The 27990-nt window shown below is 47.0% G+C and overlaps 1 protein-coding gene across 4 annotated transcripts; it reads right to left on the bottom strand.

Annotated features, from left to right (window-relative positions):
• Positions 1–150: 150 nt before the first annotated feature.
• On the bottom strand, positions 151–20496 carry CARM1 (coactivator associated arginine methyltransferase 1). Of its 4 annotated transcripts, XM_044278827.1 has the most exons (16): positions 20349–20496; positions 14755–14877; positions 14503–14606; positions 13263–13367; positions 13057–13167; positions 12797–12974; positions 9073–9163; positions 8914–8995; positions 8744–8829; positions 8571–8660; positions 7068–7205; positions 6890–6979; positions 6700–6812; positions 6091–6168; positions 2265–2333; positions 151–2160 (listed from the first exon to the last, which is right to left on the bottom strand). In XM_044278827.1, exons 1-16 carry the CDS (start codon positions 20479–20481, stop codon positions 2024–2026), a joined length of 1728 nt encoding a protein of 575 aa, XP_044134762.1. In that variant the 5' UTR covers positions 20482–20496; the 3' UTR covers positions 151–2023. The 4 variants fall into 4 exon arrangements, 2 of the variants coding, with proteins under 2 accessions (XP_044134762.1, XP_044134763.1); XM_044278828.1 differs by lacking the exon at positions 2265–2333; XR_006387768.1 differs by lacking the exon at positions 6700–6812 and having other exon boundaries at positions 2093–2160.
• Between the last annotated feature and the right edge of the window lie 7494 nt (positions 20497–27990).

The raw sequence follows: 27990 nt of genomic DNA, 5'->3' as shown, positions 1-27990 counted from the left end.
TAGACTGCCATGTGCCTCATATTAGTAAGTAACCCCATCAAGTATCCAACTCAAAATTCTGCCAACTGTAATCCTGAAGACAATGTGCCACGATGACCAGGAAGCCTTCAGTGTAGTTTCAAAATAAAAAAAATAAAAAAAACTCAAAAAAAAAATCCCTCCCAACTTTATTATGGAGCACTACAGGCAGAAATAAGACCAGCAGCTGTGTTAGCAATGGTTTCCTATGCGTCTTCAGACATTACCTCTGAAAATCCATCCTAAAACGACAGTCTGCCATCCCACAGATGACACAGACAAATGACAGGTTACACAGAACAGGGGACAGACCCCCAAAAAAAGAAACCGAACATTAAGGGTGTGCTGGCCTCCCCCGAATACTAGAAGGAATTGCTGCAGAAAAGGCCGAGCACATCCAAAAGGAGGGGGATAAAAATAATAATGCACAGACACGATGCGGGGACGGATGCATACAGGACATGCTTTATCCACTCCGCCGCACGAGTGGAGAAAACAGAGGTAGGAGAAGAAGGGAGACTGAGGAGAATCCAGCTTAACGGAATCTGAGGAGAACACAGAGACTGTCAGTCCAGCAAGAGAGATTCATTTCATACATTTAACAACCTGATAGCCCCCACCCAGGGGAACAATGGCCGACGCCGCTTCGTCCCGCCCTGACCCAGGCTTCCAGGACTTGAAGTTTCCAGCAGTCTCCGGTCTATCCAGCCTCGGATGAACCCAGACACTAAGGAAACGGACCATGAGGACACCTGATCTGCGTAAATACTGACGACATGGTCAAACAGCGGCACAACAAAATGTCTTCCCATCTAGAGAGAAAGTTCAGACTGAAGAGAAAGGCTTCCCACACACGCACTTCGTATTCCCCTCCCCCACCCTACACCATTAAACCGCACACTCTCCGGACTATATACGCATGCCGATACTAACTCAAAGCCCTAGGTTGGTTGTCAGATCCATCCCGGCCCTGATATCAAATGGAGAACGAAGCAAAACGAGGGGGGTTAAAAAGAGGGGTTTATCCCGCATCTCAGTCATTGGCACGGTGTACCCACTGCCCCACAAAAGGGAGGGGTACAACCAGCTGCCAACCATTCATTAGGAGGTTAACAAGGATCAAGCATAAGAAGCGACAGTGCTTCAGGCCACCATGATGTCTTCAGTCCTTAACCAAATCAACAAGCCGGCAGTTCATAAGTGGACTGCCACTTTTAAGGCTGTCCGTAGACCTGAGCGATAACATTTCGAGTGGCGTCTAAGCAAATGAGACCATTCCGAAGAGCAGCAAGACGAGGGGGCTTCCATCTCTTCTCTTAGCTGCCCGAAACAAGGGAACATGCACAGATGTAGTGTCATAGGCGCCGGTGGTGACGTTTTGGGGTGGGGGTTATGCACGGCCCTGAGGATCAGGTTACTGCAAATTTTTTTGTTGTGGGGAGAAAAAAAATAAAAATAATCTATCTACGAAATACCGACTACACGCAAATGTGAGCGACTGTCTGGCAGGAAGAGGCGTAGCAAATCTCATGATGCCGTATGGTCTCTTGCCTCCATAGTGTCCCTTTACAGAATCAATACTAATTCACAGCCATGTGGAGCGGGAGCATACAAGTCCATTATGCCACCAGCACGAGCAGAAGGGAGCGATACATGGTTCCCCCCTCTCCTCTATTACAGCGTAGTCCTGATTCTTCACTCCTCTAACTTCTTATATGACACTGCGTGAAATTTATTTTACTTAAAAAAAAAAAAAAATTATAATAAATGTACAAGTCCATTGTCAGAAAGCGTCTTGCTTCGAGTTATGATACAAATCGGGAGTTAGAAGAACACTGGGCGGGTTACAAACCAAGATGGCGGAGGAGCATCGAAGGAACCCAGAGCAGCGGGGTCGAGATTCTGCAGAGGAGACGCAGAGACAGCTCTGCATCATTTGGTATCCTGTTGCTGTTGGTTTAGAGGCAGAGAGAGAAGAGGCAGGACGGGCAAGGGTGGGCAAATTTTAACTCCCGTAATGCATTGTGTTGGTGTTGATGGACATGGGGGAAGCCATGGAGATGGCGGGGCCGCCCATGGTGAACTGGTTGTTGACTGGGTAATGGGAGGAGGAGGTGGATCCAGCTTGTCCTGTGGCCGATCCTATGAGAGAACAGAGAAAGAGAAAAGAAAAGAAAAAAAGTTTTTACACGGGCCAGAAAACTCTGAGACAATAAGTGGGCGATAGCGTAGCTGGCGAGCCTCACCTTGAACAATCCCTGTGCTCATGATAGATCCCATTCTGGAGTGGGTGTGATTAACGATTCCTGTGTTAGCTGCAAGGAAACGGGGGAGGAGGTGGGGATGGAGACGGGAAGGTTATAGGACAGACATTTCCCCACAATAAGATGACAGTGTAGAAGACTGCGATAAGGCAGGGGCTGCAGAGTGGGGGTGGCCGAAGCCCAAAGACTGGCACAGCACCCAAAACATGGATACAGGCAGGTGAGGAACCACTATGCAGCCTGGGCCTCATCTGAAACGTCCTCGGGGGGGTTATACCCAGGATACTGGGAAACCCGACACTAGATGAATTCACCCCGTCATCACATAACCCATCAAGGCTGGGAGGGTATTAGTGCTCCTACATAACCATCCCCTCAAAGAATTCTAACAGGGCGGGCAGCTGAGATATTACAATAATTGGCTAACAGCAGGAAATGTGATACAATAAGGAAAATGACCGGTGCTCACTGCCAATGTTTTACTTCCCTGCACGCGAGGACATCACGTCCAACCATGTGACCGCTGCAGCCAATCACTGCGGATGCTAGAGCGCTGAAGCCAGTGATTGGCTGCAGAGGTCACATGGCTGTACGGGATGTCATCCATTCAAGGATGTATACAAACAGTCAGCACCTGTCTGCCGGAGGGGGAAAATTGACCAGGGAAGTAGCAGTTATTTTATCACATTTTCTGCTATTGACCAAATGACTAAACACCGATAAAATATGACAAGTACAAAACCAACGGAGGGCCCCGTGAAACCTAAGGTGGAAGAAAGGGTAGGGTATTCTCAGGTTCTACCATTTCCTTACATTGTGGGATCACCACCAATACTCTAATGAAAGGGTGCGGGCTATGCTCAGGAACCTTCCAATCAGCAGCGTCCACCCTACTAACACCAAACGGGCCCCATCCAGCTACAGAGACGCCGGGGACCCCTTTCACTGAGAGCACCAGTGCAGATCCCACTCACTGATATTACAGGGGTTTCCCACCGATCAGACCCTCGGGGTGACCAGCAGTGGATAACTATTTCAAGAAGAGAATACAAGACAAAGAACATCTGACATGTATCACAAGGCAGCGGTCTCCAGCTGCTACAAGACTACAACTCCCACTATGCCCTGGAGTTTTGCAGCAGCTAGAGAGCGACAGGTTGGAGACCACAGCCATAGGGAACAACCCACCCCCCCCCACAGTGTAAGAAACACAGGGTATGAGGGTAATGAGCGTCGGGGGGCTCCTTCTATCCTCATGAGTCTCCAGACAGAAATCCCATCATGCGTTACATGGTTAGTGCAGTCACAAAGGAAGGGTCAGTGTTTTATATGATGAGGATGACGTGGTTGGCGAGTCTGTAGTACACACTGGCGAGGGGCAGAGACGTCTGGGGACAACCTCCACCTCATGGTCACAAGAAGATAGCAAGGCTGGGGATGGCTGGAGTCAGATCTGTCAGTGAAGACTCCAATGGTCCTAATACTGCATCATACTGAAGAGTTACCAATGACCTTTCCTACAGGGGCAACTCTAGGATGATTCTAAGCAGGTTCTAGGACCCTCATGCAAAGTGGCTGCAACCAGTAAACCTACTCTACTGAAAGTGAACCATGATGCAAGTCATTTCTTGCACTGCTACAAATCCCCTAATAATTTCTGCAAATATGTTTGTATTTTTTTTAAACATATGTTTTATTGTTTTCAAAAAGGAATGGCCGGTCTACAGCGCACAAACAATCCATACACTGTATGTATGTGGTGTACGGGTCCGGGAGCCCTCTACTGGCGGGAGCACACATCACCGCTCCTGCCGGGCAGAGCACAATGGGGAAGGGGAAAAAAATTAGGAAAACGGTAGCAGTTTTAAAATAAATTAATTAAAGGTTTAGGCAGACTTTAATCCAAGGGCTGAGGGCTAATGAATTATTGTAAATTGAGTTCAATAAAAAAAAAAAATATAATAATAATACCTTTGAACACCATTTCAACTAACATACAATCTACATAAGACCAGTCCTCGTGCAAGTGCATTCATTACTTATCCTGTACTGATCCCTCCTCAGTTACATCCAGTATTATACTCCAGAGCTGCACTCACTATTCTGCTGGTGCAGTCACTGTGTACATTCATTACTTATCCTGTACTGATCTTCAGTTACATCCTGTATTATACTCCAGAGCTGCACTCACTATTCTGCTGGTGCAGTCACTGTGTACATTCATTACTTATCCTGTACTGACCCCTCCTGAGTTACATCCTATATTATACTCCAGAGCTGCACTCACTATTCTGCTGGTGCAGTCACTGTGTACATTCATTACTTATCCTGTACTGATCCTCCTGAGTTACACCCTGTATTATACTCCAGAGCTGTACTCACTATTCTGCTGGTAGACTTGCTATGTACATACATTACTTATCCTGTACTGATCCTGAGTTACATCCTGTATTATACTCCAGAGCTGCACTCACTATTCTGCTGGTGCAGTCCCTGTGTACATACATTACTTATCCTGTACAGAACTTGCTGTAGTGACTGTGGGGAGTGTCAAATTTACAGTAACTTAATCTAGAAAAACCTGCCTGCTCAGCTGTCAGCGCCTCTTAACAGCCTTGTTGACTGTTTCCAAGAACATCTAGAAAGTCTTATGCAGATTGACAATATGTTGAGAATAAAAGGGTGTTCAAAAGGCAGACATGCACCTTAAAGGGGCTGTCTCACTTTCTCACTTAAGTAAATGGCATTTAGCCAGTAGACATGGTTAATACAAGGCACTTTTCCTATAGTGTGTAAGCACGACCACTGCTGATGGATTGCAGGGTGGTCGTAACCATGCATACGAGCCGTGTACAATGTGATGGAAAAATGAATTTAGCAAAGGAAGCAATATGGACAATCACAATACATTAGTAAGTGCCTTGTATTAACTCTCTCTACATGATGCACGCCATTGGCTGATGCAAGACGACCCCTTTAGAGAGATTCTCTAATATCGGATTAATAAGGCAGCAGGACGCTTCCTAGATGCTGACCACATAAGCCTGCGGTAGCACGGCACTGCATTCATAGCCACCAGTCGGACTTTTATGACTTTGCTATTAAACTGGAAATGCGCCGCCAGCGGTGAGGGGAGGAGTCTGGCAGCAGTTGCGTCATTTTACCCTATTAATCAGATATTTTCTAAAAAATTAATTTGTGAGCTTTTTAAACAAATCACCAATTTAATGGGATTACTGGGACTGTTGAAGACCCCCATTGCACTTGCCCTGTAGTCCACTCCACCTACAGATTGTGGGTCAGTACATGTGGATCCCTTTTCCCGACACTGTATTAGGGGAACTGAGGGTCGATGGGCCTAATGGATGGTAATGGGTTAGTCCTCCCAGGGGTGGTGACCTCACAATGGCTAGGAGGCACGTGTTAATGGATGAGGACGGTTAGGAGGTGAGGGGTTTGTTAATTTATGGCAAACCCTAAACGTTATCCCAGGACTGACATGCAGCAGAACAACATTTCGGACACCGATAAGTGAATGAAGACAGAATTTAAAGGGGTATTCCCGTCTAAAACCTATGGCGCGCGCGCGCCCCCCCCCCCCCCCCCTTCCCCAAACCACCTCTGGCTGCAGGACGAGAACGGGTGTGCCCCATTCGGAGACTGGAATACTCCTTTAAGCTGCTGCACTAGGGGTGGAGGGGTAGTTATGAGAAAATGGAGATTGTGGCATTACTGGAGGTTCTGTGTGTCAGGTCTTGGGGCTCCGTGCGCAGAGATGCAGGAGAACACATGACTGCTGGCTGCTCACCTAGAGGGATGAGGTTACTGTGACCGATGCCTGAGCTTCCACCTATAACACTGCTGAGGTCATACGCCGTGGGCATCCCTGAGAGCGAGAAAACAGAGAAGTTAAGTAAACTCATGTGGCGCCCCCACAGGCACAGCAAAAAGAACTCCTCCTGATGAGGGACAGCAGGGAGATTTAAAATAGGGGGACAAACTAAATTTTGCCCCCCCATTTATAAAAGACCCCCCCCCCCCCCCCCCCCGTCCAGCCTAGGACATCGGCTGCACAACAGTACATATATGTAGAGAGCAAACCTACACCTTTATACAGAATCCAGGCGTGTCAACCCCCACATGGAAAAACAGAAGTTCCCCTTCTTACTGGTCCCAGAACAGACCCCCAAACCTTTCAATATTCACCTATCCCTATTCCTGCACTTCCCTCTGCTCCGAGGCATGACATCCTGCCACCCCTCAGGAGCAGAGGGAGGAACACCAACAAGGAGGGTATGTTAGGCACCCAGACATTTGCCAGGGGAACCCCTCCCCCCCCCCTCCAAGAGCACATGTGCAGCCACATTTGAGATCACTGCTCCCATCATTTTCCTGAAGTAGCCCGCCCATCACTGACCTCCCATGCCCATTCCTGTGTTCATGGAGTATGCCCCCGCTGTATTCCACATGTTCTCAGAGGGGGAGCTGTAGTGTGAGCCGGGGGGAGGGGACGGCGTGCTGCCTGTGTACCTGTAATACAGAAAGTCTCAGCTACTCTGCTGCAAAGTGCAAAGACTAAAACGGCCAGAGAAGACGGAGGCACCAACCTAAAGAAGGGATTCTTCAGATCCAGCAGATTACTTGATTTGGATCCAGTCTGATCCACCTGAGCGACAATACTGATATCATAACTCTGCCTGCAGGAAGGACACAAACGGGCGTCACGTCAGCAGGGCACAAGACAAAGTGCGAGGAAGTGGATGTGAGGTCTGCGCTGCCTCTTACCTCTTATTAGCAATGAGCAGAACTGTTCCAGACAGCGTATCTCCAGCTTTGGTGAAGAGCGGGGACTGCAGAAGGCAGCGGACCTGGTACCAGTGGGTGAGGGGTTCAGTGGGGGCCGTGGACAGCCAGACGGTCATTCTGAGAGTAGAAGAAAAGGAGGATGATGAGACAGTGCAGTCTACAGGGGGAAGGGTGTGTTGACCACATGCCTTCACAGGTGCCCCATGACCATTCGTGGTAACGGGGTGGATGCACTTTAACAAGCCGGGCAGATGCGAGTCCATCACATGACCAGGACAGAAGGAAAACCATGAAGGTTTTCATTAATAAACAGCAAACAGTTCTTATAAATCAAGAGGAACTGAAACAGCAAAGGCTTAAAGAGGTGCCAGATGCTGCATGGACTGCACATAGAATGTGTCGGCAGATAAGAACCATTTGGCCCATCTAGTCTGCCCAATATACTGAATACTATGGATAGCCCCTGGCCCTATCTTATATGAAGGATAGCCTTATGCCTATCCCATGCATGCTTAAACTCCTCCACTGTATTTGCAGCTACCACGTCTGCAGGAAGGCTATTCCATGCATCCACTACTCTCTCAGTAAAGTAATACTTCCTGATATTACTTTTAAACCTTAGCCCCTCAAATTTAAAATGATGTCCTCTTGTAGCAGTTTTTCTTCTTTTAAATATTCTCTCATCTTTTACCTTGTTGATTCCCTTTATGTATTTAAACGTTTCTATCATATCCCCTCTGTCTCGTCTTTCTTCCAAGCTATACATGTTAAGGTCCTTTAATCTTTCCTGGTAAGTTTTATCCTGCAATCCATGTACCAGTTTAGTAGCTCTTCTCTGAACTCTCTCCAAAGTATCAATATCCTTCTGGAGATATGGTCTCCAGTACTGCGCACAATACTCCAAATGAGGTCTCACTAGTGCTCTGTAGAGCGGCATGAGCACCTCCCTCTTTCTACTGGTAATGCCTCTCCCTATACACCCAAGCATTCTGCTAGCATTTCCTGCTGCTCTATGACATGGTCTGCCTACCTTTAAGTCTTCTGAAATAATGACCCCTAAATCCCTTTCCTCAGATACTAAGGTTAGGACTGTATCACCGATTTTATATTCTGCTCTTGGGTTTTTACGTCCCAGGTGCATTATCTTGCACTTATCCACATTAAATTTTAGTTGCCAGAGTTCTGACCATTCCTCTAGTTTTCCTAAGTCCTTTTCCATTTGGTGTATCCCTCCAGGAACATCAACCCTGTTACATATCTTTGTGTCATCAGCAAAAAGACACACCTTACCATCGAGGCCCTCTGCAATTTCGCTGATAAAGATATTAAACAATATGGGTCCCAGAACAGATCCCTGAGGTACCCCACTGGCAACAAGACCTTGGTCTGAATATACTCCATTGACTACAACCCTCTGTTGCCTGTCCCTCAGCCACTGCCTAATCCACATCATGAGATACTTCCTGATCAGCGGGTACTTACATGGATCCAATGAAAGCCACATCAAACCAGAAGGCCAAGCCGTGTACCAGGCCAGAGTGGAGCATGTGGAAGGAGAAGGGGATCTCTATCCTGGAAGGGGAGAAGATAATTACCATCACTACAACCATCCACAACCAGTGCTGAGCTCAGATGAACAGTCACACGCTCCCCACCTGTGCAAATCCGTCTCTTTGGCATCCAGAAAATTCACTGTATATTTCACAGATTTGGCCATCAGGATTCTAATATCGAAGGTGTCCTGTGAAGTGGGGGGAGGGGAAAGGACGTGGTCAGTGGAGCGGAACAAGAAAACCATGCTCCCGCATCGGGCTGCACTACTTACCACAACGGGCTGCTTAAAATACTCATCTACAGCAGCTCCACGAAGAGCCGAGAGGTCCACACCGTGAAAAGATGGCTGATACCTGTGGAGGAGAGGCGATTAAAAGCAGTGCCGGGAAGGGACATTACCGGAGGAGGGGGGAGGGGAGAAAAACCTCACCAAAAATTGGCTTTTGTAAACTGTTCCATGTAAAGCTGCTCATCTGTAAATGGCGCAAGGTGGACGTCTCCAATCGTGGGGAACATGTTACCTGGAGGAGAGGATCCGAGATCAAGGTCAGAAAACAAACCAACATACATCACTGCTCAGAGGAATAAGTGTGACAATAGTTATATTCTTGTACATAGGAGGCAGTATTAGTTATATTTGTGTACATAGGAGGCAGTATTATAGTAGTTATATTCTTGTACATAGGAGGCGGTATTATAGTAGTTATATTCTTGTACATAGGAGCAGTATTATAGTAGTTATATTCTTGTACATAGGAGCAGTATTATAGTAGTTATATTCTTGTACATAGGAGCAGTATTATAGTAGTTATATTCTTGTACACAGGAGCAGTATTATAGTAGTTATATTCTTGTACACAGGAGCAGTATTATAGTAGTTATATTCTTGTACACAGGAGCAGTATTATAGTAGTTATATTCTTGTACATAGGAGCAGTATTATAGTAGTTATATTCTTGTACATAGGAGCAGTATTATAGTAGTTATATTCTTGTACATAGGAGCAGTATTATAGTAGTTATATTCTTGTACACAGGAGCAGTATTATAGTAGTTATATTCTTGTACACAGGAGCAGTATTATAGTAGTTATATTCTTGTACATAGGAGGCAGTATTATAGTAGTTATATTCTTGTACACAGGAGCAGTATTATAGTAGTTATATTCTTGTACATGGGAGACAGTATTATAGTAGTTATATTCTTGTACATATGAGGCTGTATTATAGTAGTTATATTCTTGTACAAAGGAGGTAGTATTATAGTAGTTATATTCTTGTACATAGGAGGCAGTATTATAGTAGTTATATTCTTGTACATAGGAGCAGTATTATAGTAGATATATTCTTGTACATAGGAGCAGTATTATAGTAGTTATATTCTTGTACATAGGAGCAGTATTATACAGGGCTCCAGATGGCGACCAAAATGGTCGCAAATGCTACATAGAATTGCAAAATGGCGACAAGACTTTGTAGTCTTGTCGCCATTTGCGCCTAGACCCTCCGCTGCTCTGCCGCTTTAAGAAGAACGGGATTTCATACAGCAGGCAGACAGCAATCCAATAACAAAGCTCTGCACAGTACAGAGCTCTGTTATTAGAGAGGAGGCTGCCAATCGGTCATATTATCCACGGGCTGCCCTGCCATTGGCTGCTCTCCTCACACCCCCATTCTCCCGCGCTGAACACAGTAGAAGCTTGCTCTTCAGTCATGAGAACAGGGAGCCGCTCCATGCCGAATGCTCCACAGAACAGGTTAGCTTGAGAAGTTTTTCAGCGCATACTTAACATTCCACAAACAGTCACAGTCTCCCCTGCGCTGCTAAAGGCTAATCCTTATGTCTTTACGACCCTGATAACACTCAGGGGGGCGCTGCTGGTGCTCGTGTGAGCTCCCTGCCAGGGCTCACAAAAATTATCTTAAGGGAAGAAAAGGGTTAATAGGAGCCCCGCGCTGGTCAAGACACTAAATAGCCAGTGAACCATATCTCTTTCAATAGTCCGTGCTTAGTAGGAGGAGATGAGCTCCCCAGCGTGGTGGGGAGGTTAAGTGTGGCTGGCAGTGAATGTGTTAAGGCTGCAGTGCTGCCGGTAGTTAAAGTAACGAGCCTGGTATAACAGGCTGATATAAGGGGCAGCCGCGCGGCCACCTACTCCTTGCAGGACTCCGATTATGCACCCTCCCTATCCGCCCTTCTCAAACTATGGGCCCACTTACCGGCTACAGCCCCCCCCCACTACAAACCCAAGGGGCCCTATTGGAAGCTTCCCTACAAGGGGGCCCCAGGGCCCATGAAGTCTGCCCTTCCCTTTGACTGCCTGGATAACTACCGATGGGCTCAGTTATAGGCCTTGCTCAGCCAGCTGGGGCCAGAGTTGGGGCTGACTGAGCCGCTCTTACACCAAAGTAGGGGTTCAAGTGAACCCCAGAGTGGACGCATCTGTGCAGTGTTCACTGGGGCACCGTACGCTGAAGAGCCGCAAGGGATGGCCCCTACTGTGCCGTTTGTACTATGCACAGAGCTGCAGGGAGAGTGTGATGTCCTATTCACCCTGATAGAGCTCTATCAGGGTGACTAGGACAAGGGATGAAAGATCCCAGGTTCTAGCCCCCAAGGGGGGAAAATAGTTATTAAATGTTAAACACCAAAATATTAAGTTTAAATCACCCCCTTGACTAATTTTACATATAAAATATATAGACAATACAAAAAAAAAAAATACATATCGCCATGCCCGAAAAAAGTGCGAACTATTAAAATATTTAAAAATTTCTATTAAAATGTGGGGAAATCTGGAATGCACGCGGCTTTTTAGTGTGTTTTTTTTTTTAAACGTGGTATCTAGTATCGCAATACTTTTTTTAATGGCATCAAAATAGAGTCAAAATTTTGGTATCGTGACAACCCTAGGTGAGACCTGTTCTAAAATGTTTTAGTCTGGAGCCCTGTTATAGTAGTTATATTCTTGTACATAGGGGGCAGTATTATAGTAGTTATATTCTTGTACATAGGAGCAGTATTATAGTAGTTATATTCTTGTACATAGGGGGCAGTATTATAGTAGTTATATTCTTGTACATAGGAGCAGTATTATAGTAGTTATATTCTTGTACATAGGAGGCTGTATTATAGTAGTTATATTGTACATAGGAGGCAGTATTATAGTAGTTATATTCTTGTACATAGGAGCAGTATTATAGTAGATATATTCTTGTACATAGGAGCAGTATTATAGTAGATATATTCTTGTACATAGGAGCAGTATTATAGTAGTTATATTCTTGTACATAGGAGCAGTATTATAGTAGTTATATTCTTGTACATAGGAGCAGTATTATAGTAGTTATATTCTTGTACATAGGAGGCAGTATTATAGTAGTTATTTTGTACATAGGAGGCAGTATTATAGTAGTTATATTCTTGTACATAGGAGGCAGTATTATAGTAGTATATTCTTGTACATAGGAGGCAGTATTATAGTAGTTATATTCTTGTACATAGGAGGCAGTATTATAGTAGTTATATTCTTGTACATAGGAGGCAGTATTATAGTAGTTATATTCTTGTACATAGGAGGCAGTATTATAGTAGTTATATTCTTGTACATAGGAGCAGTATTATAGTAGATATATTCTTGTACATAGGAGCAGTATTATAGTAGTTATATTCTTGTACATAGGAGGCAGTATTATAGTAGTTATATTCTTGTACATAGGAGCAGTATTATAGTAGATATATTCTTGTACATAGGAGCAGTATTATAGTAGTTATATTCTTGTACATAGGAGCAGTATTATAGTAGTTATATTCTTGTACATAGGAGGCAGTATTATAGTAGTTATATTCTTGTACATAGGAGGCAGTATTATAGTAGTTATATTCTTGTACATAGGAGGCAGTATTATAGTAGTTATATTCTTGTACATAGGAGCAGTATTATAGTAGTTATATTCTTGTACATAGGAGCAGTATTATAGTAGTTATATTCTTGTACATGGGAGACAGTATTATAGTAGCTATATTCTTGTACATATGAGGCTGTATTATAGTAGTTATATTCTTGTACATAGGAGCAGTATTATAGTAGTTAAATTCTTGCACAGCTAATTCGTGAAAAAGTGATGTACAGGATGCGCTGCCATATTCACTTACCATTGGGTTTCAGAAACTTCTTTGCATGTAGGTAACTCTCAAGCATCCGCTCATTGAAAAGCATGTATCCCATGGGCTCAGAGATGATAATATCCACCTGTTCTGGGAGAGCCACTTCCTCCACCTTCCCTGGGATGACCACTATACGATCAGTCAGGTTGTTACTCTTCACCAGTAGCTGTACAGGACATATGACAGTTAATAAGGAGGACCAGGCACATCACCAGTGTGCATTCCCTGTGCCACCGTACTCTGCCCACCTCAGCGTGCTGCGCCATGCTGCTCGCTTCCACGGCATACACCTTACGGGCACCGGCTTGAACTGCAAAGAAGGACAGGATCCCTGAGCCGCAGCCAACATCCAAGACAACCTGATATGGTGAGAGGACAAGGCGTGTTAAAGCATATCATAACTGCGTAGTTGTGATTGAGTGCTAGCTCTTATGACTAGCAGCAGGCTGCTCACCTTGTCCTTGAAGTCTGTGTGGTTTTGCAAGATAGCTCTTTGATACGTGCCAGTCCTGACGTAATCCTGCATCATGTTCTGCTGCTGGGACAGGTAGCCATAGAACTAAAGGACAAGAAGACACCGTCCATCACTACTAGGACAGCACAGAGTTCTCTGACCGACAACCCTTCATTCCCGATGATAAACCAGAGAATCTATTCCAACAGAGCTTTCATTTAAAGGCCTACTTGGGAGCCTGCGTGGTTGGCCAATTATAATCAATGGACGACCCGAAAAATATCCGTTCTGAAGTCTCCCTCTAAAGCTATGTCCACCTTAGTGGCCAAAGTTCTCTCTTTGCACCAAAGAGTCTAAAATGAAAACTAAACCCCCTCTGATAACAGTCTTGATTAACAATTTCCTACCGTTCTGTGTCCACAGCTGCCATGCAGACTTATGCCTCTCCACGGTAAACTCAGATCTTGCAGTCCTACTTATTTCCATTTGTCCCCTACCAAGTCCCAACGTATATTTGGTGTATTAGTGGGAAGAGGCCAGCGGATGAAAGTATGACCGCAGGATCACACTACACAGGTTGTGTCTGTTACCTTGGAAACACATCGATCTACAGTGAAGCTGCAGATAGTCTTATTAAAAAAAAAAAAAAAAAAATATTTTCAAAGTAGCCTTATTTTTCATTTAGCCCCGATTACACATCGTCTTGTCAGAGCTACATGGAGTGAAATTCCTTAGAGGCGCTGTCTTATCTGAGACACTGGTGGCGTGTCGCGGGCATAGGCCACCAATGTCAGATGTGTGGGTCCCAGATGAGGGGCCCACACCTATCTCCAGAACACAACCCTCGAAGTTAGAGAAGAGAATTCACACATGCGGACTGCTGAAAACATCCGAGCACCGCCTCGGCTATCTGCAGTAGTCCAATAGAAGTGAATGTAGTGGTGGCTGCGCTCGCCATTTCTTTCTATGGGACTTCCAAAAATAGCCAAGTGCACATTGCTCAGTACCTTCCAACTCCCATAGAAATGAATGGAGAGCAGGCCTGTTATGGAGATAGGTGTGGGTCCCAGTGGTGGCATATCCTAGTGACATGCCACCAATGTCTCAGATGAGACAACCCCTTTCAGACATGAAATTTAATACAGACTGCACATTTTGTGGATTAAAAATCTGAAAAACGGGCAGCAATGGATCTGGAACTAAGAAGGGATCAATGTCCATGCGGTGGATCGGACATTACCTGGAAGTACTGCACCGCTGAAGACTCCTCCGTGCGCTCGCTGAAGACACTTTTGTCAGATGAACCCCGGCAGCTCTTGATGATGTTGTAAAATGAACAGAAATCTACAGAGGGAGAAGTAGAGAGGGGCACAAGTTGGATTTTACAGTTGCCTCATTAGAAGTATTGTCAGCCACTGGCCACTAGATGGCACCGCTGTGCTGCCAATGCTACTCATTTATAGCTGAGAAATCCTGAGACAAAGGGACGCACCTGCCGGGGTGGCGAACTGGACCAGGACGCTGTTACAGCCCAGGGTGACGATGAAGGATTGCTTCCCCACGCGGCTGCACTCCGTCTCTGCAGTAACTGTGCACTTGAAGACACACATATTTTCTGGAGGAGACAAAAATAAATAAATAGATAAGGCTATGTTCACACTTGCATTAGAGATGCCCAAGACCCTCCTGATAGAGTCCATATCAAGCAGAGCTGTTCAGCCTGAGAACCCTGCTTTGATATCTGATAGCGCGGCTAAGGTGTGAAACTAGCACGATAAAAAAAATATATATATATAAAAAATTTATTTTTACAAAAATAGATATCGTCTCATAGAAGCGGGCGCTGGAGGGCGAACTATCGGACATCTATATGCCATGAAGGTCCCAGATGGAAAGCAGGACACATTTCAAGGAGGACTTCACGTTAAAGGGGTTATCCCATGAATGTAAAAAAAAAAAATTAAAAAAAAAGATAAGAATCTGACATAGGGCTGCAGTAAACGAATATTTTAGTAATCGAGTATTCTATCGATTATATTTCTCGATTCAGAGTAATCTAATAAGAAAAACCTTCTTAAAATAACGTACGCAATTACGTTTTTCTTTATAAAAACTATTTTTTATTTCTTACAGTGGTGGTATGGTATAGCAAATAATTGCACACATATGTTGGCTTGGCTGTATAAAGTTATTGGTTTACTTTGGAGGGGTTAATGGAAGCACCTTGGCAATGGGCATTTATAAAGTTATTGGTCTGAAGGGGTTAATGGAAACACCTTGGCATTAGGCATGTATAAAGTTATTGGTTTGGAGGGGTTAATAACTTTATACATGCCCATTGCCAAGGTGCTTCCATTAACCCCTCTCTAAACCAATAACTTTATACATGTCAAGGTCGTGCCTCCATTAACCACTCTCCATCTGCTTTTCAATATCAATTTACAGTGAGTGCCCCGATTCCCCCCTCCCCTGGCGTGCCTCTAGTGCTGTTAAATTACCTAATGGCACTGGCACTAGTGAGGAGGGCGCAGCCGCAGACAGAGTCCGAGACCGTCTTCATCCCAGCATGCACTGGGACATTACGTGACGTCACACACACACATCGTTAGCCAGCGTGCTGACGATATATGTGCGCAACTGCGCATTACGCAAAGTCCTGCCTGCAGGGCGGTGCCATCTCTCTGGACTCCGGAGGACGCGGAGCGGTGAGTGAGACGCTTAATTTCACTCCCGCTCCGTGATCATGTGATGTAAACGATTCCTCGATGCAGGGAAACTGCATCACAGATTTTTTTGACTTGATTTAATCGAATTATTCGAAGAATCGTTTCAGCCTTATTCTGACATCACTCAGTACATGACAGCCTCTTCCTAACAAAGCTAGAACCGGCCCTGTACCTCACATGGGTCCAGAGATCTCCCCATTCATTGCTCTGCTAGATTTATATCTCCCCCACCACCGCTCAGGGGGCGTGCCCCGGCGCTCTCCCCCCACCACCGCTCAGGGGGCGTGCCCCGGCGCTCTCCCCCCACCACCGCTCAGGGGGCGTGCCCCGGCGCTCTCCCCCCACCACCGCTCAGGGGGCATGCCCCGGCGCTCTCCCCCCACCACCGCTCAGGGGGCATGCCCCGGCGCTCTCCCCCCCCCACCGCTCAGGGATGCGTGCCCCGGCGCTCTCCCCCCACCACCGCTCAGGGGGCGTGCCCCGGCGCTCGCCCCCCCCACCACCGCTCAGGGGGCGTGCCCCGGCGCTCTCCCCCCACCACCGCTCAGGGGGCGTGCCCCGGCGCTCTCCCCCCACCACCGCTCAGGGGGCTGTTGAAGGATGAAACTGAGAATGTGCGGCCATCTCAGCGAGCAGGTCAGAGAAATAAAGAACAAACAGCAGGTGGCGCTATACAGATTTTTTTAATAACAGTGTCTGCGCTAAATTTTTAATTACATGCAATTACAAAAATATTTTAGTATTAGTTTGAAATCTGTAGAATATTTTTCATGGGACAGCACCTAAAAGCCTGTGCCGAGGATCAGGTTCCAGCCTATGAAATCACAGCGCCGCTTTTGCCTGCACTTCCCCTTTAAGGCCATCCAAAGAAAAGACACAAAGGGTTATTGATCCCATCTTTCTGGGGGTCTGAACACCAGAACTGAGACAAGAACAGGGGCCCTCACCCTCAGATGTGGCTGTGAACCCTCGATTATAGTCTACGGGGTAAACGAAAGCAGCGGATCATGTATTTCTACCAGCTCTCTCCTTTTGGGGGTTGCTCCACACGGCATCTGTGCCAGGTAGTATGGGGGGGGCAACCAATCACCCAGCTGAGCCGCATCTGTGCTCTGTGACACAGAAATAAAGACCCGGCTCATTACCATCACAATGGCGGCTTCTTTCTCGCAGCCAGTTTGTAGGTTGGCCGGAGTCATTGATCTCCAGGGGCACGGTGAAGAAAAGCTATTGTGAGACCACCACAAAACCCCAGCGAGGGGTCTCTATCCCCAGGCAGCTGACAATGGGGGATGAGGCTCCCCCCCTCCTCACAAATCCCCCCCGATTTCAGGCCTGCGGAGGGGGACAATGGGCAGGCAGTACACAGGGAGAGCGGCCCCGCACACAGGGCTGTATATACTACATCTGCAGGGGGTCCGGCAGATCTATCCGTACCCCCCAAAAAAACTCAAGTTAAATCTCAGCCGTCAATCTTCTATATCTGTTCCTCAGTGACAACCCCTGTAAGCCAGAACGGTGGTCCTACTGGTTGTCACTCCGACACAAGGCCGTTCTTTAACAATCAGTGGGTCCTTCTCGATAGATCGGCAGATGCAGGGCGCCCACATAAAAGGCAGGGGTCTCCATGATGGGAGTATTACTTACAGCCAGAAGGAGCCTACGTAAAGGCGATGGTAGACTGGGCCGAGTTGTACAAGATCCCCCGCACCATTGACAGATCACTTTTAAAGGGGCCCCCCCAACGCACGGTGACAGCAGGGCCCTTTAGCAGTACACCAGTTGGATTTTGCCAGTTGTAGGTTGTGTGAATTAGGACAATGCTTGCCGGCGACAGGAGAATCTGAGAACGTGGGTCATCTATAAGGGCGTGTTCACAAGGCGCAGGCAAACATTGCTGTTTTGCCACAATTTTACCTTCATTCTGGGGCAAAAATAAATAAAAAATATGACTGCAAAGTGTGAATGCATCCCAACGCCGGCCTTACACTCAGCCGAGCGAGCACGGGTAGTGAATGGGGAGAAACCTGCAGCCAGCTGAAAGCCAACACGCCTGATCCTTAACCTCTCAGACAGGAGCTGGAAGGCCAGCCGAGCCCCACATACACGACCGCATCCGGTTTGATGTCTGCAAATAGCGGAGCCACAAAATAAAGATGCAGTCCTGCTCTTTTTTTTTTTGGTGTGGAACCATTGACTCCAATGGGCCTGTGGTCCACATCTTGCAGACAAGTACAGGACGTGTCCGCGGAAGGGACATATGGATGCAGATAGTACAAGGATCAGCCGTGTCACGTCCTATACTTGGCTGCACAATGCGGACCACAGATCCCAAAAGGGTCCACAAAAAAACACAGAGGCCACGCGGACGGTATATGGCCGAGTGCACGAGGCCTGAGGCGCACGGTCAGTTGTGTTCCAGAAAAAGCTAAATCTTTGTACAGAAGTTCTGCAGCTACACAGAGCCGCTACAATGTGACGACCCTGCACCTCCTAAGGGACTCACAATTTAAAGGGGCATTACCTGATCGGGTGGGGGGTCCAACTTGTAACTGGGGGGTACTTTGGGGGTCACCTTCAAGGCAAGTATTCCGCCACGAAGCTCTGTACATCACCACACCTCGCTTGTGAAATTCAGGCCCTCAGATGTTGAGAAATTCTTCTTTTTATTTTTGGGTGCACTGTGGGTGGGGCTGCTGCATTCGGTGCACCTGGCTTCCCCTGCCCCAAGAATCTAAGGGGCCATCACTCCAGGGACCGGGAGGTAATGGGGGCGCATTATGATGGAGGGATGAGTAACCAAAAATAAAAAGAATTAGAGGAGTGGGCTGTCACCAGGACAGCGAGGCATCGTGCGGCCACCTACCTACCTGGAGGGGAAGATAGTGAAGTGAAGGACGCAGGAGAACAATTATAAACTGAATTCACACTTTAATGCTGCAACACTGCGGCACCCTGTTCGGAGGGGGTCGCCCACCCGGTGCACCCGCATTTGTTACCTGATGACTGGCGGTCAAGTGTGGTAACATGGTACAGATGCCGACGTGGTCACCCACAGGTACGTTGTTCTCATCTTCCTCGTTGTTCCCGATCACTGTGCCCCCCCCCCCCCAAATCAGCCGACGCTCACATTGTTTATGGGGGGTATAGAAGTACCCCGTCTCCCCGCCGAAACAGGAAGCAAAGTGTGTGGGGACGAATGATTGCAGTCCCATTACAACTCGTCACAGATAACAGGAGCGCCACTTCCCACAGCGCAGCAGCCTGCCCCGTGTACCCGTCATCAGGAGATGCCACCAGACAGGGGAGGGGGTCCCAACGAGGCATCTTTAGTGCACTAGAAAAACCAAATTCAGGCAATTCCCTAACAACAAATAACCCCCCCGCCCCAAAACGTTAGGAGGAATTTTGGGTATGAACGGCCAGGATGGGGGGCATGCTCAGAGGTTTCCTGCCATTAGGAAGCACCACTCTGCCCGGTCGTCCCTCGCAACAGGACCCCGCTGGCATCACCTAATGCTACCACGCGTGTTCTTAGGAGGACCCTCTACTTCTACCCATCACGTTACCCCTCTGACCCTACCTCCAGCCCCCCGTTTGTGGTACACATCACCTCCGGGGGGTGGAATCACCCCCTTTTCAGGGTTTGCAGCAGATTTACGGAAAAGAAAAGGCATTTCTATTATAGCGGAACGGACCCCTATACGGTACTGAGCAGTGTAGGGCTGCAGGGGGTACGAGGCCCCCATTCTCGTGATTGGTGGGAGTCCCTTCGGATAGGGGATAACTATCAGATCAGTGGGGATCCTATTGATGGGACCCCCATAATCACAAGAACGCGAGGCCCCGTACCCCTATAATGAACGGAGCAGTCACTCCCTCCATCTCTATAGGCGAGTACAGCGCTCGGCTATCTCCAGACTTCCCATAGAAATCAATGGAGCGACCACACACATACCTGACCGGCTACTCTGTTCTTTTCTGGGGGGGGGGGGGGGGGCCATTCTCAGGACCCCCTCCGATCTTTTACTTGTAACAACCGGACCCCCCCCTTTAAGGTTCTGATTGCTCCTCTGGTCTCCACAAGGCAGCTGTTTTATGGCAGCCTGTACTCTGCATCCCCCTCCCTCACCAAACAATGGGCAGGGAAACTGCTTAGGAGACAATTCCATAATCAGCCCTGAGGACATTAATAAGGTGATTTGCGCACATTTCGCAGACACCAGAGAGAAAAGTGCCCCCGACACCAGAGGCGTGCACTGTGTGCTACTGCCCCTCTGTAATAAGCCGGGCCCCTCCTCCCACATAATACCGCTCCGCCGCGCTGTGTGCACTGCGCCCACTACCGCCCGCCACTCACCGTTATACAGCGCCAGCTCGCCTCCCCGCGCCTCCAGCCGCAGCTCCCGCTGCTCCGCGTGTCTCTGAATCTCCCCGTTGGCGTCCCCGATACTGAGGAGCCGCACGCCGGGAAACACCGACACCGCCGCCATCTTTACAGAGGCGGGCTGAGAGGACGGCGCGAGGAATTATGGGGAAGGGAGGGATCAGAGCGGGGAGTTTGTGGCAGCACAGCGACGCGCACTGGTCAGGAGGGGGAAGTGGTGGAGGGCTGTCGCGGGAAATATGGTAAACCAAGGCGCCTCGCGGGAGACATCTCGCGGTAGGAGAAGGGTACTGCATTGATGGAAGGGAGGAAAAGCGACAATAAAGTCAATGTCAATTAGACAGAAAAAAAAAATCTATGAAGAATCAAATTATTGATAATCTGTCAATAAGAAAAAAAAAGTACCGACTGCTGGGACCCTCTTTATTCACCAGACTGGCTGTATGATAATAACTCTTCAGGCGATTCCAGTCGTGTGGATACCTGATACCGGTACGTTTAAAAAAAATAATTCCCGCAATGTAATGTATGTGCCACAAAATGTATGCAAAATAATAGCTTTTTTTTTATTCCATATTTTTGTCTATCCCATTAACCCTTAGGGGAGTTTTGTTTTTTTTCTTTTTTATGGCGTTTTTATTTTTATTCCCTGTCTTCCTGGAGCCATAACCTTTTTATTTTTCCGTTCACATATCCTATAGGAGGGCTTGTTTTTTTATGGGATAAGTTGTACTTTCTAATGCCACCATTTAATATGGCATACAATAGTGTGGGAAGCAATTAAAAACATTCCAAATGGGGTGAAATTGGAAAGAAAATGCAATTCCTCCACATCTATCTATATCTCATATCTATCACATATCCATCTCATACCGTCCTGATCAAAAGTTTAAGACCACTTGAAAAATGGTAAAAAATCCTATTTAGCATGGCTGGATCTTAACAAGGTTCCAAGTATAGCTTCAACATGCAACAAGAAGAAATGGGAGTGAGACTAAACATTTTTTGAGCATTCAATTTAATGAAAACAACGAATAAACTGAAACAGGGTGTTTTTCAGCTGATCAAAATTTTAGGACCACATGCCTTTAAAAGGCCAAATCTGTGCAAAGATGTGGATTCATTGTCATTCTCTGTCAGGTAGTCACACGTTGTGATGGCAAAGGCAAAAACACTCTCCCTTTTTGCACGTGATCGGGTTGTTGAACTGCATAAGCAGGGTCTCTCACAGCGCGCCATCGCTGCTGAGGTGGGACGCAGTAGGACATAAATTTGGAATTTCTTAAATGATCCTGAGGGTTATGGAACAAAAAAGTCAAGTGGAAGACCCAAAAAATGTCACCAGCACTGAGCCGTAGGATCCAATTGGCTGTCCGTCAAGACACTGGACGATCCTCGACCCAAATTAAGGCCCTTACTGGTGCTGACTGCAGCCCCATAACCATCAGACGGCATCTGAGACTGAAGGGCTTCAAAAACAAAAAACGTCTTCAAAGACCTCGTCTCCTTGAACGCCCCAGAACTGCTCGTTTGGACTTTGCAAGAGAGCACCAAACATGGGACATTCAAAGGTGGAAGAAAGTTTTATTCTCTGATGAGAAAAAATGTAACCTTGATGGTCCTGATGGTTTCCAACGTTACTGGCATGACAAGCAGATACCACCTGAGATGTTTTCTACGCGCCACAGTGGAGGGGGCGCCATAATGGTCTGGGGTGCTTAATATCGCGCCTGCGCCGATTGAAGACAGGTACGGCGCAGGCGCGAGATTTTGAATTCAAACAGGGCCAGCAGAGACCGATCCCGTTCCCTGGCCCTGTCAATCAACATGCGGAGGGGGCGTCTTTAGGATCGGAGGATGCGGCTGCTACCAGCAAGTAGCCGCCCTACTTGCTGGTAGCAAGGTAATTTGCATATTTTAAAATTACGTTTTTAACAAATTCTACTGAACCAAAATGCTTATTTAGCTTATGTATGCAGAAATCGCACTATAGGGATTATAAGTAAACCAAAAAAAAAAAAAAACGGTTTAGTGGGGTGACAGAAGCCCTTTAAGTGTTTTCTTTCCCTTTTGTATTTTGTTTGGCTTATTTTGTGTGTTGCATTTCCCTGTCATTTGTATTAAGGCCTGAGGGAGACTCCTGTTTGTCCTTCCTTTTGGAGGAACAGGTTGTCTCAGTCCTGACATTAGTACCAGGGTCCTATAGGGTGAGTTAGGACACTAGGCATTCCGGTGTATAAACTCACCTACCTCTGGGGTCAGTTCATACTGGCAGTTAGTCAGGACTTTTATTAGGGTTTTACTAGGAGGTGTCCATCTCCTTTCCCTAGTCTCCAGACCTTATTTCCTTACCCCTTTCTCTCCTATGTTCGGTGTGGTGTTACCCTCCCGAACGTGACACCTCTGTCACGGACGGTGTACAGGAAACAAGACAAAGCAACATGCATATATGACTCACTGGATCCAAAGCTAAGGAACCATAAGGGAGACCCCTGCACAAGACCTGAGACTTTCCCTGGCTGCTCAGCCTATGCAACGATCCCAGAGGTGGATGGTTGCATATCCACGTACCTCGACTATATAACCCCTGAACACCCTACAATAGTGAAGGGACACGACCACCGGCTCCCTACACCAGACACGGAGGGAGTCAGGGTCACCTGGGATCCAGCAAACAGAAAATAACAGATAAATGTTTAGAATTTAACTTTGTAGCAGACTGGAAAACAAGATCAGCATGCACACACACTCCAGGAAGTATTATAAGCCGCCCAGTAATGCATTATGGGGCGGAATTTAAAGGGATGCAATCAGTCCAACCACATGACAGCTGAGAGAGGCTAACGAGATGAGGAACTGAACATCATAACAAAGAAACTCAAGGAGGAGGTTCTGAAAGGCTTCTGTCAAAGCTTCTCAGCTGTCTGGTTGTGACAGTACCCCTCCCTCTACGAGTGGACTCCGGACACTCAGAGCCCACCTTCTCAGGATGGGACCTATGGAAAGCCCTGATGAGACGAGAGGTCTTAATGTCCGTCACTGGGACCCACATCCTCTCCTCAGGACCATAACCCTCCCAATGAACAAGGTACTGGAGAGAACCGCGGACAAGACGAGAATCCACAATCCTAGAGACCTGAAATTCAAGATTCCCATTAACCATAATCGGAGGAGGAGGCAAAGGCGAGGGTACAATGGGTTGAACATAAGGTTTCAATAAGGACTTATGAAAAACATTATGGATCTTCCAAGTCTGAGGAAGATCAAGACGGTAGGCAACAGGATTGATGACAGACAGGATTTTGTAAGGCCCAATAAACCTAGGACCCAACTTCCAGGAGGGAACCTTCAATTTGATATTCTTGGTAGACAACCACACCAGATCACCAACATTCAGGTCCGGACCAGGCACACGTCTCTTATCTGCCACACGCTTATATCTCTCACTCATGCTCTTTAGATTATCCTGAATCTTTTGCCAAATAGATGACAAAGACGAGGAGAATCTGTCCTCATCAGGTAAACCAGAAGACCCATCTCCCGAGAAAGTCCCAAACTGCGGATGAAACCCATATGCACCAAAAAATGGTGACTTATCAGAGGACTCCTGACGACGGTTATTTAAAGCAAACTCAGCAAGGGACAAAAAAGAACACCAATCCTCTTGATTCTCCGCCACAAAACAGCGCAGATATGTCTCCAGATTCTGATTGATGCGATCTGTCTGGCCATTCGACTGCGGGTGGAAAGCAGAAGAGAATGACAACCGAACCCCCAAGCGAGAACAGAAAGCCTTCCAGAATCTGGAAACAAACTGCGTGCCCCTATCAGAGACTATGTCTGAAGAAATACCATGCAATTTGACAATGTGATCAATAAATGCCTGCGACAGCGTCTTAGCAATGGGCAAGCCAGGAAAAGGGATGAAATGCACCATTTTGCTAAAACGGTCCACCACCACCAGAATCACAGTCTTCCCTGAGGAACGAGGCAGGTCCGTTATGAAGTCCATGGACAGATGTGTCCAAGGACGGGAAGGAATGGGTAAGGGAAGGAGAGGACCTGATGGCCGTGAATGAGGGACTTTGGCACGAGTGCAAGTCTCGCAGGCTGCCACAAAACCCTCAACCGACTTACGAAGCGCAGGCCACCAGAATCTCCGAGCGATGAGATCCAGTGTGGCTCTTGCCCCCGGGTGCCCAGCAAGGACCGTATCGTGGTGTTCCTTAAAAATCTTGTGTTTTAAAGCGATAGGCACAAACAACCTCCCAGGAGGACAAAGATCAGGAGCCTCTGACTGGGCTGCCTGCACCTCTGCCTCCAATTCAGGAAAAAGAGCCGAGACCACCACACCTTCAGCCAAAATGGGACCCGGGTCTTCAAAATTCCCGCCTCCCGGAAAACAACGTGACAGGGCATCTGCCTTCACATTCTTAACTCCAGGGCGGAACGTGACAACAAAATTAAACCTAGAAAAGAACAAAGACCATCTGGCCTGTCTCGGGTTCAGACGCTTGGCTGACTCCAAGTAGGCCAGATTTTTATGGTCAGTAAATACGGTAATAGGGTGTCTGGCTCCCTCTAGCCAATGGCGCCATTCCTCAAAAGCCAACTTGATGGCCAACAATTCCCTATCTCCCACATCGTAATTTCTCTCTGCGGAGGAGAGTTTTTTCGAGAAAAAGGCACACGGTCGCCATTTGGCAGGAGAGGAACCCTGAGACAAGACCGCCCCCACACCCACCTCAGAAGCATCAACCTCAACTATGAAGGGTAAAGAAATATCAGGTTGCACCAAGATGGGAGCGGAAGCAAAACTCTCCTTGATATCAGAAAAAGCCTTACGCGCCTCTACTGACCAAGAAGAAAAATCTACCCCCTTTCTGGTCATATCAGTGAGTGGTTTAACAACAGAGGAATAATTCAAAATAAACTTCCTGTAATAATTGGCAAAGCCCAAAAAACGCATCAGCGCCTTCTGATTCTCAGGAAGCTCCCACTCAAGCACAGCACGGACCTTCTCGGGGTCCATGCGAAAACCAGAAGCGGAGAGAAGAAACCCCAGAAATTGAATTTCTGGAACCGCAAACACACATTTTTCCAGTTTCGCGTATAATTTATTCTCCCGCAGGATGAGCAAGACCTGACGTAAGTGTTCCTTATGAGTTTTGAAATCAGAAGGAAAAATCAAAATGTCATCCAAATACACTAATACAAATTTTCCCATCAAATGATAAAAAAATGCTGTTCACAAAATGCTGAAAAACGGCTGGGGCATTCATCAAACCAAAAGGAATAACCAAATTCTCAAAATGGCCCTCAGGGGTATTGAAGGCCGTCTTCCATTCGTCTCCTTCTCTGACCCTGACCAGGTTGTATGCCCCTCTTAGATCTAATTTGGAAAATACTTTAGCCCCAACAATCTGGTTAAACAGGTCCGGGATCAGAGGAAGCGGATAAGGGTCACGAATTGTGATACTGTTCAGCTCCCTGAAATCCAGACAAGGTCTTAAAGAACCATCTTTTTTCTTAACAAAGAAAAAACCAGCGGCAACAGGTGACTTCGAGGGTCGTATGTGTCCTTTTCTCAGACTCTCAGAGATATAAGCACGCATAGCGATCCTCTCAGGTTGGGAAAGATTGTATAAACGAGATTTAGGCAGTTTGGCGCCTGGGATGAGATTAATAGGGCAATCGTACTCCCTGTGCGGGGGCAAATCCTGAACTCCACTGTCAGAGAAGACATCCAAGAGAGAAAAGACAGAAAAGATGGTACAGTCTTAGTAGTAACCTCAGAAACAGATGTCGTGAGGCAATTCTCTCTGCAAAAGTCACTTCAACCATTTATTTGCCTCGCTTGCCAATCAATGGTGGGGTTATGTTTAGTGAGCCAGGGTAGCCCCAACACTAGAGGAGTAGGCAAACCGCTAAGGACGAAACATGACACATCCTCAACATGAGCATCACTCACAATTAAACGGATATTGTGAACTATGCCCTTTAATGATTTCTGAGAAAGTGGAGCGGAATCAATAGCAAAAACAGGAATATCCTTTCCCAAAGTGCGCACCTGGAAACCATGAGTTATTGCAAACTGATTATCAATGAGATTGACAGCTGCTCCACTATCCACAAAAATCTCACAAAAAATGTTCTTGCTCTCTAGCGCCACCCTAGCAGGCAGGACAAAACGGGAACTACAAGCAAACGGAAAACCTTCAATCTCCACCTCAACCCTGCCAATAGTAACAGACGGAACATTTTTAAAAGATTTTTTCCTGTTTGTTTCTTTATTACTCCCAGAAAACTGCCTGAATCTCCTAGAAGGACAAACATTTGCCAAATGATTTATACCTCCACAACAAAAAAAAACCCTCCCATGCGAGCTGAATCTTCTATTGTCAGAAGCAATCAACCCCAGCTGCATGGGCTCCTGCTCAGAAGGGGCTGACAGCGACTGAGACCCCTGCGCACAGAGCGGGACCGCTGCACTGTCCTGGGACTGAGTATGACAGGAAGGAGAGATCTCTCCTCTCTCTCTATGACGCCTGTCAATACGAACGGCCTGAGACATAGCAGAGTCCAAAGAAATAGGCCTCTCATGAAAGTCAAATGCATCTTTCAATCCCTCTGAAAGACCATGGCAAAATTGACTTCGGAGTGCAGCATCATTCCAACCAGTATCAGCTGCCCATCTCCGAAATTCTGAGCAGTATATTTCTGCGGATTGTTTACCCTGGCATAATAGACGTAGTCTAGACTCAGCCAGAGCAATACGATCCGGATCATCATATATCTGACCCAGGGCTAAAAAGAATTCATCCACTGAACGGAGAGGCCGTGCCCCCTCCGGCAGCGAAAAGGCCCAAGACTAAGCGTTACCTCTGAGCAGCGATATAATGATCCCCACCCTCCGTTCCTCATCACCAGAGGAATGGGGAAGAAGGTGAAAATGGAGTTTGCAAGCCTCTCTAAAGCGCACAAAATTCTCACTACCCCCGGAGAACGTGTCCGGGAGCGAGATCTTAGGCTCAGAACAAACTCCATGAACGCAAGCTGAACCGGTCACTTGAAGCTGAGAAAAAGTCTTACGGAGATCAGCTACCTCCAATGAAAGACCCTGGAAGCGTTCAGCCAAAAGTGAAACCGGATCCATGCTTGAGACGGTTTTGGCGGCTTATAATGTCACGGACGGTGTACAGGAAACAAGACAAAGCAACATGCATATATGACTCACTGGATCCAAAGCTAAGGAACCATAAGGGAGACCCCTGCACAAGACCTGAGACTTTCCCTGGCTGCTCAGCCTATGCAACGATCCCAGAGGTGGATGGTTGCATATCCACGTACCTCGACTATATAACCCCTGAACACCCTACAATAGTGAGGGGACACGACCACCGGCTCCCTACACCAGACACGGAGGGAGTCAGGGTCACCTGGGATCCAGCAAACAGAAAATAACAGATAAATGTTCAGCACTTAACTTTGTAGCAGACTGGAAAACAAGATCAGCATGCACACACACTCCAGGAAGAAGTATAAGCCGCCCAGTAATGCATTATGGGGCAGAATTTAAAGGGATGCAATCAGTCCAACCACATGACAGCTGAGA

This window comes from Bufo gargarizans, chromosome 2 (genome assembly GCF_014858855.1).
Source record: "Bufo gargarizans isolate SCDJY-AF-19 chromosome 2, ASM1485885v1, whole genome shotgun sequence".
Lineage (NCBI taxonomy): Eukaryota > Metazoa > Chordata > Amphibia > Anura > Bufonidae > Bufo > Bufo gargarizans.
The sequence above is the reverse complement of the archived record's forward strand: the minus strand, read 5'-3'. Positions and strand labels throughout refer to the sequence as shown.

Coding starts and splice junctions, on each gene's coding strand:
- CARM1 (XM_044278827.1), bottom strand. CDS start 20,481: ATGGCGGCGGTGTCGGTGTTTCCCGGCGTGCGGCTCCTCAGTATCGGG. Junction 13,368..14,502: donor CAGCGGTGCAGTACTTCCAG/GTAATGTCCGAT, acceptor CTTGTCCTTTAG/TTCTATGGCTACCTGTCCCA. Junction 6,169..6,699: donor CACAGGAATGGGCATGGGAG/GTCAGTGATGGG, acceptor TCTCGCTCTCAG/GGATGCCCACGGCGTATGAC.